This window comes from Lampetra fluviatilis, chromosome 36, assembly GCF_964198595.1.
Source record: "Lampetra fluviatilis chromosome 36, kcLamFluv1.1, whole genome shotgun sequence".
NCBI classification, from domain to species: domain Eukaryota; kingdom Metazoa; phylum Chordata; class Hyperoartia; order Petromyzontiformes; family Petromyzontidae; genus Lampetra; species Lampetra fluviatilis.
Window position 1 is genome coordinate 11,827,895 of NC_136310.1, and position 20,056 is coordinate 11,847,950.

The following is a 20,056-nucleotide window of genomic DNA, read 5'->3' on the forward strand; positions in this document are numbered from 1 at the left end:
CTCACAGATATTTGGGAGCAGTGGTGGCACAGTAGTCAGCACACTTCGCTACAAACCCAGCAACCCGAGATCAATTCCTGGCTACGGTTAACGTCAGTGGTAATTATGAAAACCGGTGCTGGACAATCCACGAGGTTGATTCAGCATTAAACAAGTACCTGGTGCATTGTGTAAACACCAGCCCTGGGGAGACAAAGGCAGCCAAGACTGGTGCTGGCTACAGCATCATATCTTGCCCTGTGCCAGCATTTACAGGTGCTAGCTGACAACATGTTTTTAATTTTGCCCCCAAGTCCTGTTAAAGGGCGATATTTGTCTGTGTATGTGTACACGGTGCGATATAGGCTGTGTGTGTAGTACACGGTGATATAGGCTCTGTGGGGAGCGGTGGTGTAGCGGTTAGCGCTACGCTGCGCTATGAACCCGGCAATCCGGATCGATTCCCGCTCACGGCCAACACCAGTGACGATTATCTGAACCGGTCCAAGACCTCCCCTAGGTCGACTCAGCCTCAAATGCGTACCCGGTGCGGTGTGTAAACATTGCCACTGGGGAGACAAAGGCGGTCGGGCGTGGTGCTGGCCACCCACCCCCTCGTGTATCGTTCCGGCCTTCATAGGTGCTCGCTAACAGCACTTGCCCCAACAGTCTGTTAAGGCTACACGGGGGATCTTTGTCTTTGTATAGGCTCTGTACACTGTGCTATTGGCAGTGTTTATACCGTGTACACCCTTATGGTGTGTTTCTGACCACACCGTTTCCTTATGAGCTGTACCCGGTCTTAATAGGTGTTTGCGAACAGCACTTGTGATCATTATCACGGCAACGAGGACTGTGTCGTGATGACGACGACCACGGCTGACATGCTGATAACTCGCGGGCACTCATCGCTGGAGAACCCTAAAACAATGCCCATTACAAACACTCCACGCCCCACTCGCACGAGAACACAATTCGCTAAGAAGGGACATTGAAACAGCATCGCACACGCAGCGGACTCAATGGGAAATGCAAAGTAGCAACCGTGACGCTGATGAACTATGTGTGGAAGAATGTGAAATGTCAAGAGCGTGGCATTTCATGTCGCCCACAGGGTGGGATACCGAGGACTGCTACAGAACGGAGAATAAGTCTGTCTATAGTATACAGCATTGTACAGGGTATACTGTCTATGTACAGTATACAGCACTGTACAGTGAATACTCTCTATAGTATAGTATACAGCACTGTACAGGGTATACTGTCTATAGTATAGTATACAGCACTGTACAGGGTATACTGTCTATAGTATAGTATACAGCACTGTACAGTGAATACTGTCTATAGTATAGTATACAGCACTGTACAGGGTATACTGTCTATGTACAGTATACAGCACTGTACAGTGAATACTGTCTATAGTATAGTATACAGCACTGTACAGGGTATACTGTCTATAGTATAGTATACAGCACTGTGCAGGGTATACTGTACCTGTACAGTATACCGCACTGTACGTGGTATACTGTATCTGTACAGTATACATCACTGTACAGGGTATACTGTTTCTGTAGAGTATACAGCGCTGTACAGGTTATACTGTTTCTGTACAGTATACAGCACTGTACAGGGTATACCGTCTATGAACAGTATACAGCACTGTACAGGGTATACTGTCTCTGTACAGTATACATCACTGTACATGTATACGGTTTATGTACAGTAGACAGCGCTGAACAGGGTATACTGTCTATGTACAGTACACAGCGCTGTAAGGGTATACTGTCTATGTATAGTATGTGTGTACACTGTACTACAGGCTGTGTGTGTACACTGTACTACAGGCTGTGTGTGTACACTGTACTACAGGCTGTGTGTGTACACTGTACTACAGGCTGTGTGTGTACACTGTACTACAGGCTGTGTGTGTACACTGTACTACAGGCTGTGTGTGTACACTGTACTACAGGCTGTGTGTGCGCACTGTACTACAGGCTGTGTGCGCACTGTACTACAGGCTGTGTGTGTGCGCACTGTACTACAGGCTGTGTGTGTGCGCACTGTACTACAGGCTGTGTGTGTGCGCACTGTACTACAGGCTGTGTGTGTGCGCACTGTACTACAGGCTGTGTGTGCGCACTGTACCACAGGCTGTGTGTGCGTACTGTACTACAGGCTGTGTGTGTGCACTGTACTAAAGACTGTGTGTGTGCACTGTACTTCAGGCTGTGTGTGTACACTGAACTACAGATACCTCGAGTTCGACTCCCGACCACGGACAACTTCAGTGGGCAGCTGACATCGAAACCGGCCCTGGGCCTCCGCAAGGGACTCGGCACTGGGAAGACAAAGGCGGCTGTGCTAAGTGATTTTCGCACCTTCCACCAATCGCGACGTGCCGTTCTTAATACGAGCTAACGCCAGCACTTGTCCCAGCAGCTTGTGCAGGCTACACGGGGGATCTCTATCCAGATTGTCGTTGATGTTTGTGTGTACAGTGCGTCATCGATGCGCTTCCGCGCTCCAGGCCGCACAAATCTGCGGGTTGCTCGTCCTGAACGCACAACACAAGTGGCGGTGACGTCACCACAGCGCTTGTGCCAGGCTCGGTGCACCTCGTAAGCCACGTCAAGTGTCGAGGGCTCGCTGGCAGGAGGGCACGGAACAAGGCCCAATGTGCCTCGGGTTGACCGCGATGACTGGCAAGATGCGTCGCCGGTGTTCCCCACTGCGCCAACTCGCTGCGCTGTAGCCGCCCGGCGCTCCGCTCGCTGTTGCTGGAGGGCGACTGCCTCCAATTGCCCAGTAGCAGCAGCAGCGTCCTTCACGAGCCTCCTCCACGGAGGGCCGAACTTAACACCGCCACTACCGGTCCACTCCAGCTCCATGCTACTGTGAACCCCATCAGCTCCATGCTGCTGTGAACCCCACCAGCTCCATGCTGCTGTGAACCCCATCAGCTCCATGCTGCTGTGAATCCCACCAGCTCCATGCTGATGTGAACCCCATCAGCTCCATGCTGCAGTGAACCCCATCAGCTCCATGCTGCTGTGAACCCCACCAGCTCCATGCTGCTGTGAATCCCACCAGCTCCATGCTGCTGTGAACCCCACCAGCTCCATGCTGCTGTGAACCCCATCAGCTCCATGCTGCTGTGAACCCCACCAGCTCCATGCTGCTGTGAACCCCACCAGCTCCATGCTGCTGTGAACCCCATCAGCTCCATGCTGCTGTGAACCCCACCAGCTCCATGCTACTGTGAATCCCATCAGCTCCATGCTGCTGTGAACTCCACCAGCTCCATGCTGCTGTGAATCCCATCAGCTCCATGCTGCTGTGAATCCCATCAGCTCCATGCTACTGTGAACCCCACCAGCTCCATGCTACTGTGAATCCCATCAGCTCCATGCTGCTGTGAATCCCATCAGCTCCATGCTACTGTGAACCCCACCAGCTCCATGCTGCTGTGAATCCCATCAGCTCCATGCTGCTGTGAATCCCATCAGCTCCATGCTGCTGTGAACCCCATCAGCTCCATGCTACTGTGAACCCCACCAGCTCCATGCTACTGTGAACCCCATCAGCTCCATGCTGTTGTGAACCCCACCAGCTCCATGCTACTGTGAATCCCATCAGCTCCATGCTGCTGTGAACCCCACCAGCTCCATCTCTTCTCCAGCTCGTACCGCGCCCGTTTCGCCCCCTCGATGCGGCCCAACACAGGAGCTGCTCGAGCTCGCGAGCTACGTGACCCACCCCATGTCGCTTTGCCGCTCACCCACGCGACTGCACCCAAGCCTCTCAAATATCTTACACGGAGTACACCACATTATATACACACACTACACACACACTACACACACCACACCACACACACTACACACACAAGCCCAACAACAACGCCATGTATTGCAAAGGGTCAATGCCCAAAACGTCGCATGTTTCCCCTTTCAAGGCCACATTGTGATTGACGAACGTGTCGAGTTAGTTCATTAATCGTGCTTGTGCACCTACTGCCAACGCAGCAGCATCCACAAATGTGTGCCAGGCTAGGTGCATACAAGTGAAACAGCCAGCAATGCACAGAGTTTCCGCATCTAAGCCTACACACAAACAACATCGTCAAGAGCCGTAACGAGGTTTGTAGTTGAGGTAAACGAAGGGGTTCGCGCTGACTGTGGGGTCGGCCGAAGGGGGTTGGAGGTTAAGTTGGGTTCACGTCAAACGTGACGGGAGGTGGCGGAGGCGGCCTTCATCCAGCAGTGGATCGATCATGGCGTGGTTTTGTGCCCCCCGACTACCCCCCTTCTAGTCACTCACCAGGCTCAGAGGGGACTCGGCGCAGCTCCACGGCTGAGTGGTGAAGGTTACAATCCCAACCCCGGAGTTCCTCGCCCGGTCTCTTCCACTCTTCACAGACTCCTCTGTCTCTCTCCTCCTCTTCTTCTTTCACTCCTCTGCACCACAACTCGTGCTCTCGGAGCTCTCCTCACGTCGCACTATCTCATCACCTCGCACCGTCTCCCATCTCCCTCCCACCTCTGCCGTACTCTTTACACTCCCGCGAGTTCTACCCCCTTAGCAAGTTACCTTGACACGTGCACAGCTCACGTCTGTGCGGCTCGTGGAGGTTTTTGTGTTATCAGAGCTCGTAGCGGTCGAGCTCTGAGGCCTCCGCTCCAGCGCGTAGAGGGACGGAGGGGGGCTCTGACTTATATAACTTGGGGGGTCGTGACGTCACGCAAGGGCGGGGTCACAATAAATGACGTCTTTGCGCGCGGGTTGTGGCGCGGGAGACATTGAGCGGGAACGTCACGACGCAAATGAGCGAATGCGAAGACGTCACGACGCACGGGGGGGGGGGCGGGATTACGGGGAACGCGGCGACGTCCTCGACGCACGGGAGGGGGCGGGGTTACGGAGAACGCAGCGACGTCACGACGCACGGGGGGGGGTGACGGAGAACGCGGTGACGTCACGACGCAAGTGTAACGAGGGTGCGGTGTGACGCCATTACGCAAGGGCGTTCGTCGTGACGCGAGGGGGGGGTCTTTAAATCGCATGCACTGAACGTGATGCCGTCATGACGTACAAGGCCTTTACATGACGTCATGATGTGGGTTTTCTCCCCATGCCTCAAGGTTCAGGTGCAGGAGGCCGGGCGTGGTCACGAGGCACGATGACAAAATAACGCACATTTGAGTCACCTTCACGTCACGGTATTGTCATGCAACTTTCAGGCTTCTGGAGTGTTCAGAGCAGGATGCGATTAAAACGAGGCTTAAACACCGACACACAATACAAACGAGACGACACGAGGGGGAATCAAGCCATTTAATGACGCTAGTGCAGCCCAAACGATGGAAACGTGATGACTTAACAACGCAAAGACCCCCACCTCCCCCGTGTTCGCGATGACTTCACGGGACAGTGGCGCACAGACGTTCCGTATGACGGACGCCACGTGATGTCATCGCTAAACAGTCACGACGTCATGGCGCGCAGTGAAAACGTTCCTACAAGATGACGTCAGGACGAGGTTTTGATGACGTCATTGCGGAGATGCTGATTTAGGCAAGGGCGAGGCGTTAAAAATGAGTCATGTCGACAATTAGGGAGTCAATAACGCCCGTAATGACTAATCGTGTGAGAAACCGCACGGGCAATTAGTTATGTGAATGAGAAATTCCAGACTCACTGCTGTCAAATATTCCCCCCATCGACTCGCCATCTCCTACCTCTCCCCTCTCATCTCACTCCACTCCCTTCCACCCCCTCTCCTGCCTCTCCCCTCTCATCTCACTACTCCCACGCTCTCTCCTTCCTCTCCCATCTCACTACTCCCCTCCAAGTCCTCTCTGCTCTAGCAGACAAGGGTTTTCTGTCGAAGCCTTCCCACATCCCCAAGTCAGTCTTCGTTCAGTGAGGGGGGGGGTCGCTTCCTCCTCTGCTGCTCCCATTGGGTTGTCGTGAACGCGTACAGCCCTTTTGTCAATCCACTGCTGGATGAGGGTCCCCCACGCCACATGGTTGACCCATTTACCACGCTGCTGCTCAGCGGATGTTCAAGGAATCGACATTGGTGCGCCTGGCTATTGCCGCACTGCCCTCTGCTGACAGATCGACGTCAGAGACGTTTTCTTTTTATTATTTTATTATTTCCATTCTACGTGACTTTACCGAAAGAACCAAGAAGACGGTACCTACCATTACACTATTGTGGATGGTGAATTATTCACTTGCTTTCCAGGATGACGATCGTTTTAATGATTGTGTTAATTACTGCCGATATTAAATTGACGTTAATTACGTTTAACATTCCATCGTTGCTTGTCGACGAGTCAATAACTGGCAGCCAAATGAGGGTACGCGCCGCAGAGAGATGGAGCGACGAAATGGACCCCTTGTGCAGAAAGGCGCTCGATGGGATTGCAACATCGCGGAACCGTGGGGGATGGCGGCACAGCTTGGCGAGGGCTCCATCCAGCAGCGGATTGAGATTGTTTTTTTTCCGACGGATCCTCCAATTAGCACGGTTGGATATGTAAAGTGCTGAATAGGTTCAACATGCGTACATGTATGCTGCAGACGGACAAGTCGACCCTCGAGAAGCAGACCCACCTCAAAAAAATCCAGACCACCTAAAAACTGAAATGCGTCGCAGGTGGTTACTTTTTAAAAACTTATTTTATTTTGGCCATCCCAAGTTGACAACGCGGTTAAAATCCCTCGTACAATCCTCCCAACACATCCGACGTCTCTCTAGGGATTTACGACACAAGATGCTACTAAGTTTCAGCAATATATACAGTGTTGTGGTTTTATTAATAACTCCAGCAACCATGGCTCACCCCCCGCCCCGCTCCCCCCCTAGTATCCATTTCCATTCTTGACCTACTCGCCAAATAACCACCCCAACCCCGCCACACAAAGATCCTTTAACTTCCTCGCCATTATTATAAGCGTTGGGTATTTTCTCCTGTAGCTAAAACTTCCGTCAATTTTCACACGGAGTAACAACGCAAACAGGGCTTTTGGTCAATTTCACGATTTTTTTTGCCCTAATTTAAGAACAGAGATAACTTTTACGACGTATTCTGCAGGGTTTCACGCAGATACAGCAGCATCTGCAAACGAGGCAGGTGGTTTTAAACTAAATTTTCATTTAATTTAACCAGGTATAGGCCCCACTGAGCAACGTAGCTTTTTATTTTTTTTATGAAGCGACCTGGCATATCACACACGATAGCTCAACGTAGTGGCTTATCATGCAGATATTTATAGCAGCCAAATACTTTATCAACGAGTTTCTATTGAAATTAAAGGATGCTGCCCAATGTTTGTTAACAATCTGGACCCATGCCGATGCCCACTGGTACCGATTGACCACACAAACTGAGGCCCCCTTGAGCTTCCAGAGAACACAGCGCGACACACGAAACCTTAAATTCAATTGAAGCCCCAATATATATTTGATTAATTTAACCCAGTGATATTTCCGTATTTGCAGAGCTATTGGGAATTTCGCTTAATATTTTCACTTTTTCATCGAGGGGGAAGTTTTAAACTTACGTTTGAGTTCATTTCTGCAACATGACTTGCATCTATTTCTTAGACTCCAAATTGTAGGTCTCCTTTAACAGGCGAGGTGATGACGAGCACTAAAAACACAAACTAAATACATAAAATGAAAAATCTGAACTCAGCGAGCAAACAAAACAGCCACTTGCTTGGTCTACACACGAATTCAATCCGATGCTGTTATTAGTTATTACAATAACACGATGACGCTATTCACGCACAAAGAAACGTGGTCACGGGAGTTTTCTTTTGGAATGGGACCTAACGACAGTCCACCTGAGTCCTGGTACCGATTAATTCGCGCACGAGGGAGGGTTCCACGTGGCCCAGGCACACGGCACGACCTCCAATTCCGCACCCGATAAAAGAGCACGACCTAGTGAAGAAAAAGTGGCGACACAAATACACGCACGACGCCCCCCCCCCACCGCACACACACGCATCCACGTGCTCCACCAGCTGTTTCACCAACGTCTGTCCATCACCAAACGTCGTTTCAAAATCGTACGTGCTTTTCAACGTTCACTAAAAAAAAATCGCGTACACTTATCATTTTCGCATGCCGTGCATCGCCGTTGCACGACGCCCTGACCGGGGGGAAAGGGGGGGGGACTGGACGTGTAGAATTTATTTTTACAGGAAAAGTTTTTTTTTTTAAATAAACACACGTTGTGCGTAATGGGATTTCTCGAGCCATTTTAAACTTGAGACAAACTCTGGATTGGGAGAGACTTGCAGGACATCCCCCATTTAGCTTCATCCCCCCCCCATCCACTGCTTCGCACAGCGCCCGGGGGTGAGAAGCCGCGGCAAGGTGAAACAACAAAATCGATGCAGACCCACGGACGCTCAACAGACTCAATTCCTGTTGGTGGAAAGGCAGTTTTTCCACTGACACTTGGTCGCAAAACAACCCAGTCGGCTTTCTCACATGTTTATTGTTTTCCAGAAATAAAAAAAAACATGGGGAAAATGCCTTCCTGAAGATTCATCAATCAGGCCACTTCATAGTTTGGGTGGGTGATAAACTTAACAAAAATAACAATAATAATGTAATAACATTTTGTACAAGACGACAATACCATGCTGATATCGATTTTTAATTTTTTATGATGATGGGGGGGGGATACTCAAAGTCTGTGGATGGAAATGTTTTGGTAAAATTAAAATCCATCGCCGAACGAGCGGCTCCCTTGCAAAACCCTGTCTCCACATCCAAGAGGCAACGGCAAAACAGCACGGGGTCCACAATGCGGAGCAGAGACAATGGCAGCAGCAGCAGAAAATAAAACGAGGACCAAAATCAGAGGTCGAGACACAGCCGACAGTTGCCAGACTCCCAAAAAGCCACTTAAAGAATCGCCACTTTTGACAAAAGTTTGCAAATCTCCTCCGGTTTGATTGCCACAAATGTGTGTGGGGTGCTGGGGGGGCAAGCGAAGGGAAAGTTTTACGCAAGTGCAAACCACTAGCAATAAGCCCTAAGAATTGCGAGGTTGCTCAAGTCGAGTCGGGTATGAGCAATGCGGAACCATCCGATTACCACAGTTGACTATGTATGGTGCAAAAGAAGTTCAGCATACATAAGCCATAAGAGCCTCAGGAATTACCCCTGAACCGTATTCCGAAAGAGGGCTCTGGGATTGAGTCTATGAAACTCCAGAATTAACACTGAAGCAACACGATTGCAAGGGCGTCCCCCTTTTAGTTCTTGGGAGACTTCGGAATTTATAATGAACCCGAAAAACATCTTGTGGGCACCTTAAGTCTGGTTCAGTGAGCATCACAAATCAAGACAAAACCCCAATAAATAAAAGAGTTTTCCTTGGGCTCTTAAAAAAATCACTTTATTACGATTGTGAATTGGCGTCGTAGTGTAATTGTCGTATCCAAGACCGTTTTGAACAGCCACTGCTGCAAACTTCTGAGAAGAACCCCAAATAAAATTGGGTGGACAAACGGAAATTTACATTGGACACTCCCCCAGTGAATTACAAAAGTTGGCAGCTGCAAGATAGAAACAGAACGCTGACGAGGAGAGATGAGATAGAGAAGGGAGATAAGAATGAGGAAAAGGGGATATAGAAGTTACGTGTGAAGGTTGGAGACAGACAACACAAGGAGAGAATCACAAGCTGGCCTTTCTCAAGCCTCCGACAAAACCGAAGGTAGCTCTCCTCCGTCTCTTCTTCTTGCACGTGGCTTAATTCAATGCGAATTAATCAAGACAGATGACGACGTCGCTGTTGTTCCCCTTCTTGTCCGCGCCACCGCTCACCCCCCCCTCCTTCGAGGAGCCGTCCACAGCCCCCCCTTTCTTATCTGTGCCGGACATCCCGTTCACAGCTGTGGGGACAGAGGCAAAGACGGTAAAGATTGGGAGGGCGGATGGGAACATGAAATATTCCAGACAAGAAGCTGGGCTACAACAGCCTTGCATGTGATAAACCTAGAAAGATAGTTTAATCTCAAATTCCCTTCCAGTCATAATAAGCTTGGGTTGTAATTGAGAGTGGATGGATGGGTCAGCGGATGGATGGGAGAGCGGATAGATGGATGGGAGAGTGGATGATGGATGGATGGGTGAGTGGATGATGGATGGGTGGTTAAGTGGATGGATGGGTGGATGAGTGGAGTAGGTGAACAGAGGTTTGAACCCTACCCGTGGCGTATGGCCCCGCTGGCATCTGGCTGAAGTTGATGACCCCGCCCTGAGTCCCAGGAAGGCCACTGGGAGCCCGGCTCACAGGGGGGGTCCCGTTACCACCCCCCACTGCCACTCCCCCTGTAGTGCCTCCACCCCCAGCCTGCCGGCGGTTACACGAGACAGAGACATTCGAGTGTCAGCGTATCCACGGGTAAATGAAGACGCAAGCCAAAGAGCAAACAGCTGTTGGTCATACAGTTCACTCAGTTTTCCACAAGCAGATTCACTGGACCGACAGAAGAAAACGAATAGAATATTAACAATGGGGGGTAAAAGCTCATTCACACCTTGTATGTGCTTACTTGTTCTATTATTAACTGATAACACACATTCCAAGTTAGCGTCATTGTTGAGAATATATATAAAACAAAATGAATAATCAGATGTCTCATTTACAAATGAAACTATTTACAGCTACACTGTCTTCTGGGGAGTGCATAGTTTCGGCGGCAGCAGATTAAAGTTTATTGTTGTGAATCAATGCTGCGGAAACTAAATCTGACCAGAAGGCGAATGAGTTGTGTAAAAAAAATCTAATTTTAATGTGGAGACACAGATACGTGAAGACGTTTAGTCTATTGTCTCGTGTGTGGAGAGTGGTAGTGCAACGGTTATAGCGCGCTGCGCTACGAACCCGGCGACCCAAGTTAAATTCCCACTCACGACCAACACCAGTGACGATTATCTAAATCGGTCGACTCAGCCTTAAATTAGTACTTTGTGCGGTGTAAACATCGCCACTGGGGAGGCAAAGGCGCAATTCTGGCCACCCACCCCCTCTCGTATGCCATGCCGACCTTTATAGGTGCTGCTCGGTAACAGCACTTGCCCCAACAGTCTGTTAAGGCTACATGGGGGGTCTTGATTTGAAGCTTTCGTGACTGCAGGAATCCATACTCTTTGGTTCTTTCGGTAAAGTCACGTAGGAAAAAATCTATATATATCACGACGCTTCGATCGCAACACAAGCGGTTGTCATGACTTTACCGAAATAACCAAAGAGTATGCATGGGGGGTCTTTGTCTCTTATATTACGCCTTCACCCTCACACAACGTAAACACGTTTTATAACCCAACTTACATGCGTGTTTATATTTATTGTTCTTATTTTATTACTAAACTATAAGTGACCTGTTCTACCATCGGAGTCAATGTTTTTACAAAACAAAGGAACGGACTCAACATTCTTTATCATGGAATCGCTGTCGCTTGCCATATATAGCTGGCGATGACTAGCTCGCTACACAACTATCTCTGGCTGCGTCCGGCTTTTGTTCTACTCGCTCCAGGTAACCAACTCTGGCTAATTCCACAAAGCTCCTTGCTCCAATTCCAGCTAGGTCTGCCTCATTACATGCAGCTTTAATCTAATTCAGGCCAGCGCCGGCCAACTCATAATTGCTCAGGCAATCAGCTCTCGTCTTGCTCGAGCCTTGTCCGGCCATCACCAGACCTAACCCAGCTGCACATCCGTGCAAGGCTACGGTGGGGGTGGTAGTGGCGCCGCACCTGTGTGGCGCCGGGAGGGGCGGTTGCTTCGCCGCCGCCGCCGCCGCCGCCGCCGCCGCCGCCCCGGCTAGCGAGTCGGGACAGAATACTGCGCTCCGACATCTGCAGGCGCGCCGCCACGGGCGGGATGCGGGACAGCGTGGATGGCAGACGCGTCACGTCTGCCTTCATGTCGCTCAGCAGCTCCTCCAGCTGGTTCAGCACTGCGGGGAGGGGACAGGGTGCGGCAGACGCGTGGGGGAGAGGTTAGAGGTCGAATTGGAGAAGAAATGGGGGGCGCCGGTGGTGGTGGTGGCGGCATGTGGGAGGGACCAAGGGCGAGAGATAGAATGTGAGGTGACGGCACTAACGAGGAGTCCGTGGTCAAAAGTAGGATGGGGTGAAACTATCACGGGGTCGGATGTTCAGATGTCAGGGGCTGAAGGTAAAGAAACGTCGGGAACGATATTGTTGAAAGGTAACAGGAATATATAAAAATGGGGAGCAGGAGCAATGGGGAAATGCTCACGATGGTTTGTTTGGGTAGGCGGCGTGAAAGAAGGCGAAAAGAGCCACCCTTGTGCATTGTGAGGATGATTTCATGCTCCTAGATTCCAGAAGTTCTGCATACGGCTCTCCCCATTTCCACTGTATGGCCATGCACCCTATGTTTCCCATGTGTCCACAATACCCTTTCTGTAGCACAATATATGGCCAACTTGTTTCCCTGTATCCCCCTAACCCCCCATGACCCCACCCCCCTCCCCATGTTTAATGAATCATCTCCCTGTGCCTCCCCATGTCTAATGAATCATCTCCCTGTGCCTCCCCATGTCTCTCGTATCTCTCTCCATGTGTAATAAAGCTCGTTGAGACGACTTCTGGAATCCGTCTTTTATTCAACTTATGTTACAGTTACTTCACGCTGCTGATAGGCAGCGTGAGAGGGACAGATTGACAGAGAGAGACACACCCGCGTGGCCCCCTTCCTCTGTTCGTTCCCGTTCTGACCACGTGTCATTCGTCTCCACCCCTATTTAATACCCGGGTCACGTGGTACGTTTCCGCCAATCCTCGTTAGCCTGCATCGAATCTTCCAGGCTCCCTCGTCAGCTCCCGGGACCACGCCCCTGACTCATCTCCCCATTGGCTGAGGCCAAAGCCAGCAGAACCAATCCTTATAGCTGTCACCTTTCCATCACGTCAGGGCCATGCCCCCAGGCTTCCCCCCATTGGCTGTAAACCAGGATCGGCAGAGCCGATCACCATGACGAGTTGTGATACGTCAGTGAGCCGGATATATCCTCATATTACACATGTATCGTTCAAGGCCTCCCGGTATCCTCGCGTACCCTCGCGCAGCACTGCACTGGGCCGGGCCGGCTTGATTTCCCATATCACCACCGCGTACCACGTCTTATTGTATCCCCACCCACACCATCTCCCCGTGCGTCTCTATGCATCTCTCAACATCTCCCCCTGCTGTCTCCGTGTGTCTCCGCATGTCTCTGCGCATACCCTTGTGCAGCACGGCGTTGGCCGGCTTGTTGCCGGAGAGGCTCTCCTTGGACAGGTGTTGGTGGCTCTCTGCCAGACACTCGACCTCGGCGAAGCGAGCGTTGAGAGCCATGGCTGGGTGGCCGGGATCCTGCGTCATGTTGAGGTAGGCGGCGCGGCGCAGCTGCTCCTCAATGACCAGCGCCTGCTCCAGCAGCTGAGGTGGGGGGGTGGTGGTAAGGATGTTAAGAGACCGGTGGTGGTAGGTGCAGGAAGATGCAGAGCGTTTTTTTTTTACTTCTGATGTGAAGCTGTTGCTTTTGCTCCAATTTACATTTGCTTCCTTGCAAAACTTTTAATTTCATTCGTTTTGCTTTCGTAATTTTTGGTGACCCAGGTCACTCTCTGCAAAGAGACTTATCGTGGTTGTCTGAGTTCTCACCTGGGTTAAACAAAATTAACTTGAACGAAACTAAACATCCTCCCTCCTACAGCGAGTCCGAAATTGGTGGATGGCCTGTAAACTTTTCGTACCTCACAAAATCGCATGTTTTGTGAAGTGGGAGTAAAGAATCCGGTTATAATTATGCAAGAACACTCAAATATAAACAATAATTTCACGGATGAACAAAATCACATTCTTGGGGTCTTTCGGAAAAGCCACATCGATAGAAAGATAAAAAATTTTAAATATCACGACGTTTTGATCGCAACACAAGCAAATCGTCATTCACCTGATGACAATTTCTTCTTGCGATCGAAACGTCGTGATATTTTAATTTTTCATTATTTTTCTATCAACGTGGCTTTACCGAAAGACCAAAAGAATATAAATTCTTGCAGTCACGAAAACTTTAAGTCAATAAAAAATCATGTTTATCAATATGAATGTTAACAACTAGCCAAATTTGAACGATAAATCGATGACAATATCAATAATGATGTATTGCTATAAACAATGACGTATCAAGGTCATAAATATAGCAAACATCAACAATGCTACGCACGGACTCCACACCCTGCTCACCTTGAACCTGCGTGCCAGGAACTTGTTCTTCATCTCCTGGAAGTTGCCCTTGCTCATCTCCATCTTGAAGGGCTCGTTGATGACGGCGTAGTGAGCGTCGTTCTGAATGTCCTGCCAGCGCGCATAGCCATGCCTGCCATTCCCAAAGGGGGGTCAAGGCTCAACAACAAAGGACGGACCGACACGCATACATACATACATACTGACTGACAGCAAAGCGGGCGGACAGAATGACCAATGAATAAACGAGATCGAGAGAGATTTGGTTGCGAGAGGATTGTTCAACTTACCAGCGTGTTGGAACAATAATAACCGGCACGTTAAATGCTTGTGCGCGTGACCATTTAAAATGCTTGGCTGTGGCAGGTGGAGGATCATAAAATGACACAAATTTGTCCAGATCATTACATGGTCTAACCCAAAAATCGATTATATACAAAAACGTAAGAGTGAGGACATATGGGACAAATTGTATTAAACGGACAGACGGCAGACAGACTGACATACCAATGGATCGACTGAGATGAACAGACAAAACAAATGGACATATCGACAAATGCTTGTTACAACTCACCCATTCCCCAACACACGAGTCTTTATACGGCCACGTATTATTGTTGTGGTGTTACTTTAAAAACGAGATGAAAGAATGGGATGGCAACGCTCGGCAGACGCAAGGATACGTGACGATGCCGGCGAGCAGCCAGTAGTCGTGCCGCCGGTGCCAAATCTCGTTCATCTTTTTAGAAGTCGTCGCGGCTCGCTCCTCGTTCTGCCACAGTGTGTGCAGCTCTGCAGGAGGGAGAGGCGGGGGGATTGAGGCGACGTGGGGATGTATGCATAAACACAGGCGTGGACACAAATGGGCGTGTACGCATAAGTACGCAACACATTTCACAGCTACGTACGCAAGCATGTACATGCATGAACACTCAAAGCCACGTACAAAAGCACACGCGCAAACAGAGAGGTTTGCGTACACACACTCAGCTTTAACACCCCGAGTCAAGCCTGGCACCTCACTCCATCTCCTCTACATCCCACGAATACCAGCATATCCGCACTTGTGTTTGCTAGCCTTTAGCCCTTGGATATCTGTGAAAAAGAGCTTCATAGCTAATCGGATTTCTCCAGGATAAATATTGCGATTACGATTTAGTTCTTGCTCGTCCTAGCTAGCCTGCCAGTCCTTTCTCTCGCCCCTGCCATCCCATGCGAAGCACCCCGCTTACTCTCAGTTCACTCCTTCGAGGACCCCCCCCCCCCCCCCAACTGCAATCCATCCTCCCCCGTGCTCAGAGCAGTCCACAACAAGCATCCCCCCCCTCACCTGTGAAGCCACCGTCGGCGATGTTGAACATGAACTTGGGCTTCTCGGGCCTCTCTTCTTTCTTCTCCTCCTTCTTTTCGTCAGATTTCTCCGCGGGCTTTACGGCCGCGGCCGCTGCCGCTACCACCACCTCCTCCACGTCCTTCGTCAGCACCGGCTTCTCCGTGGAGTCTGCACGCGACATTCCGCGAGGAGCAACAACGGCAACGGGGAGGGGAGGAAAGCGAGCTGTGTTAGAACTTCACAATTTCGTTACTTGAAGGAGAGCACAGGATTGCGGTGAACATCAGGGGTGGAGGGGGGTGGTCCTGCTCAGCGGCGAGTAAAGCAGCCTTGCTCAGCATGGCGTCAGGATGATTGTTGCTTGTGCGATGAGCAGGTGGTGCCCTATGGTCAGAGCACTCGTCCCCTCAACCAGTGGTGGAAATCCCACATTGACCCCGCGGTGCACAGCCTACTAATCGCACAACCACTGTTGACTTACCGGAAAGCATTATTTAATTGATCCATTAACAAATGATGACATTGATGCCAGTGGATGATGACGATTATTATTATTTTATAATGGGATCAGTCATACCGGACCACAATTTAACTCATTGTGATTGCGATGGAAGTGCTCCGACCGCTACAAAACCACCCCCAAGGATTGTTGTGAGGAGGCAGGAATGAATACCATGACAATGAAATAAATTTATGAAAAATAAATTAGACAAATGAAGAGCAGGAAATGTTAAAACAATATCAACCATTTTTATCAGGCTTCTAACAATTCTCAACCCACACAAGCACTTGAGATGTGGTGCCATGATTCAAATTAGGATTCGATGGAAGAATAAATTATTTTTTAAATTCAACAAGTATCCTTTTTTTTCTCAATTGTTATTGTATTTGTAGTGTTTTAATGTCGTGCTTGTACCAGTCTCCACCGATGACGCCTTACGATGAAAAAGCTCATTGGATTCTTCCAGTCCAAGTAAAGATTCCGATGCAACCGCATTGGAGCGAGCCATGCGGTTTGAAGGTTCGCATGTGCCAAATCGGTTCAATCGCAACTAAAATCCAACTAGATTTAATTATCGATTGCAAAAATCAATGACGATTACCAAATAAACTAACCAAAATCAACTGACAAACCCAACATGATTAATATGCTTGTGGTTTGCCTACCACACAGTTTTGGACTTCCAAAAAAATCACCATCGTCACCCACAAACCCACCACGAACAACCACCATCCAACAACGCGACCACTGCCGCCCTGCCCTAACCCAAGAGACAGAAAGGTGGAGGGAGAGACAGGTCAAAGGTTGATTAAAGGGGATCGTGTCGGTTCCATTAACCTTTGCTCCCGTCACCCTCCCTCTCCGGGGCAGCTGCCTCCGTGTCTGTCCCCTCCTTGGGCGCATCCGTGCTCTTTTCCGCCGGCTTTTCCGCCGCCGGACTTTCCGCCGCCGGCTTTTCCGCCACCGGCTTTTCCGCCACCGGCTTTTCCACCGGAATTTCCACTGGATTTTCCGGCGGTTTTTCCTCCGATTTGCTTTCGGCTGAACGGGGGGGCAAGGAAGGTCGACGCGCAAAAAGGAGGTCGCGGCGTATGAATTATAAGCGGCACACGGATGGGTGAACGTAAAAATAAATGAATTAAACAAAAAAAATCACACATTCGGGTAAAGAAGGACACAACCCTAAACAGCTCATGATATTATGCGGCAGACTCGCAAGCTTGGCTGTCCCCCATGAACGTAAAAACTTTGTTCGTGGTCAAAAAATTATTTTCAAGTTGTGGTTATGTGATTATCAAGAAAGCCATCATATATACTGCGGTCTACTATCGTTGTTGCCAAGCGTGGTACGAGCCGCATTGTGGGGGACCAGCACGAAAAAGCTACAATGGGGATTGTGGGAGCAGGCCATGTTGATCCAATGAGACTCAGTGGGCGCCGAAAATTTTGAAAATAGATGGCGATGCTGGGGGCTCTGGGAGGTGAATGGGAAGGGGGCGTAAAAAGCAAATTCACAGTTGGTCATTTCACAGCGGCAAAAATAAACGACCACGCTGGCTCGGGGCCGTGTTGATTTCGTAACTAAACAAAACGGCACTCTCAACTGTTATCGGGTTGCGACTTCCTGGAAATAATAATAATAAAACGGTCAAGAGTTTTACCTTCAGAAAAATTCTGCTGCATCCATCTTTTGGCCAACAAAAGGGGAATACACAGCTAATACGACGTTCTAGTTTTATCTAGCGTCGGTCAGACAAATTGACATCTCAAAACACCTGATAAATTTGTAATGCACGCAGTTTTCGCACCGAGACACGGGAAACCACAGGACGAGCAAAACGTGCCAAACTATTACCCCAGCTCCATGGTCCTGTATTCGGATGTTTGGCCAACTCTTGCATGGGTATTCTTGGTAGTCTCTAAATGGGCAAGGCTAACACTGATGAGCCTTAATCAAGGTAAATCCCATCGCTGTGCTCCATGCAGCAATGTACCCATGGCGTCTTTCTTCTGTTGTCTAAAGGACTCTAACAGAATCTCTCATTGGGTAAAACTCGCCGTTTTATTTTATTCCAATGCTTTTTTTTTACAATTATTAATGTCAATGAAGCAGCAATGTTATATTTTACAGATTAACAAGCCAGCAAACTAAGCAAAATAAACATCAGCTGGCACCATCATGGCAAGCAAAGTCAAGCATGCACACGGGTGCGGACAAAGTTCAGAAATTAACAACGCCGTTGCTTCACGTTGGATGAGTGTTGCAAAACAAGAGTCCGCTGGCCAGTGCTTTTCAAAAAAAATAAACGCACGAGTGAGCAAGTGAAAATGAAAAATAAAAAGCAGGGACGTTGAAATCTAGGACCTCAGCAGTGTAAGTATACACGATGAATCCCTGAATTGGACACCTTGAGAACGAGTGCTGGAACTCATAAAAAGTCAGCAATGCAGGCTGTTTTATTCGTGATTTGCTTGCATTTCCTAACTTATACTTAATTTTTTCGGTAAAATCACGTAGATAGAAAATAAAAAAATAGATCACGACGTTTCGATCGCAACAAGCGGTCGTCTTCAGGTGTTTGTTGTTATAACTTACCTGACCCTACTGAACGTCCGTGAAAAAAAAGCCGCATAGCTCATCGAATTCCTCCTCCAGTATAAATAAATATTCCGATTCTGAGGTCGGCAACTGAGTGAAGCCCCTAAGCCAGTTGGATGCGATGAGACCTTGTAAGAGCGGTCCCTTGGAAGGACGTTTTTACTGTATTACAAGACGACGCATAGTCAGATAGCAGTGCTGAGCCTGAGAACTGTCCTTTGAGGTCAGGAGTCGACTTGGCAAAGGACCGGTGGATTATCTGGTAGAAGGAAGGAAGCAATGGCGATAGGCGCTGGCTTTTCAGCTTCATGCCGTAGCCCGGCAACATCATGGGTTCTTACCGGGTGCCTCTGCCGGCTCCGTCTTTATCAACTCTTCCTCCTCCTCTTTCTCCACGGTTGCTTCTACTGCTGCTGCAGCATCGGTGGTGTCAGTCTTCTCGCTCTTCTCCAGTTGCAAGGTCGTGGGGTCGGAGGGCTCGGCTGAAGGGGTCGGGGATGCCGAGGGGGTGGGCTCCTCTGTCGGCTTTGCTGCCTGCACAGGGTACGATGGAAGGCGACCGCAGAGAGAGAAGTGGTCAGTCACAACAATAAGTGGCTAGCAGGTTAATAATGGGTTGTGTTGGAGACACTTGAGCCAGCACTGCTGGCATAGCTATCGAGGGAGTGAGAAGGTGGTTCGACTGCATTGGCAACAAAGGGGCGGATAGTTCCAGTCACCAGGTGATTAAGGGGAGAGGGGGGCTGGGAGGGGTGTGAAATTGGACAGTGGGGGAGCCCCCCATTTCATTACGTGCACCAGGGTCTACACACAACCATGCTACACCTCTGGCTACACCACTGGTCATCACCACTGGGAATCTCGGGATCAATCGCTGAATTTTGGCGTCTCTCCCGCTCTCTCTCACGGAGTTCGTAATGGGTTTGAGCCCCAGGCCTGGGTGTCTCTGCTCAAACGTGATTGAAGCCAACTCTTTTTATCCACTGGCATGCTCGAAGACATTTGGGAGATTGCAAGATCAGTGACAGTACCTCAGTCTCCATTGGCTCTTCCTTGCATGCCTCGGCTTCCGTGGGTTTCTCTGCGGGCGACGCTGTGTCAGTAGCAGGAGTGGCCGGCTCGCTCACAGCCTTGTCCACCGGAACCGGTGTGGCTGTGGTCACATCACATACATGGACACGTTTATTCCAGGTATATACGTGTGTGTGTGTGGGCATGTATATACAGGACGACTCAACTTCAAACGAGTAACTAGTGTGGTGCGAAAAGATCAGTACTAGGGAGACAAAGGCAGCCAGGCATGGTGCTGGCCACTCACCCCCACGTTTGAAGTGCTGGCCTTC

General features: G+C 49.7%; 2 protein-coding genes across 5 annotated transcripts in view; both read right to left on the bottom strand.

Moving 5' to 3' along the window:
• The window catches only part of LOC144945123 (protein mono-ADP-ribosyltransferase TIPARP-like), a 62,242-nt gene extending 57,559 nt beyond the window's left edge, over positions 1-4,683 (bottom strand). The window contains exon 1 of the mRNA XM_078873398.1: positions 4,300-4,683. The gene's annotated coding sequence lies outside the window, so the exon portion shown is untranslated. The remainder of the gene's footprint in view (positions 1-4,299) is intronic.
• Positions 4,684-6,647: 1,964 nt separating this feature from the next.
• Positions 6,648-20,056, bottom strand: part of LOC144945124 (chromodomain-helicase-DNA-binding protein 5-like) — a 48,255-nt gene continuing 34,846 nt past the window's right edge. For 3 of the 4 annotated variants that reach the window (XM_078873402.1, XM_078873399.1, XM_078873401.1), the window contains exons 33-42: positions 19,745-19,866; positions 19,055-19,247; positions 16,952-17,155; positions 15,610-15,780; positions 14,963-15,071; positions 14,280-14,412; positions 13,274-13,469; positions 11,777-11,979; positions 10,223-10,367; positions 6,648-9,906 (exon numbers count right to left, since the gene is read on the bottom strand). In XM_078873402.1, coding sequence (XP_078729528.1) covers positions 9,779-9,906; positions 10,223-10,367; positions 11,777-11,979; positions 13,274-13,469; positions 14,280-14,412; positions 14,963-15,071; positions 15,610-15,780; positions 16,952-17,155; positions 19,055-19,247; positions 19,745-19,866 — 1,604 coding nt within the window. In that variant the 3' untranslated portion in view covers positions 6,648-9,778. The remainder of the gene's footprint in view (positions 9,907-10,222; positions 10,368-11,776; positions 11,980-13,273; positions 13,470-14,279; positions 14,413-14,962; positions 15,072-15,609; positions 15,781-16,951; positions 17,156-19,054; positions 19,248-19,744; positions 19,867-20,056) is intronic. The other variant, XM_078873403.1, reaches the window with a different exon arrangement.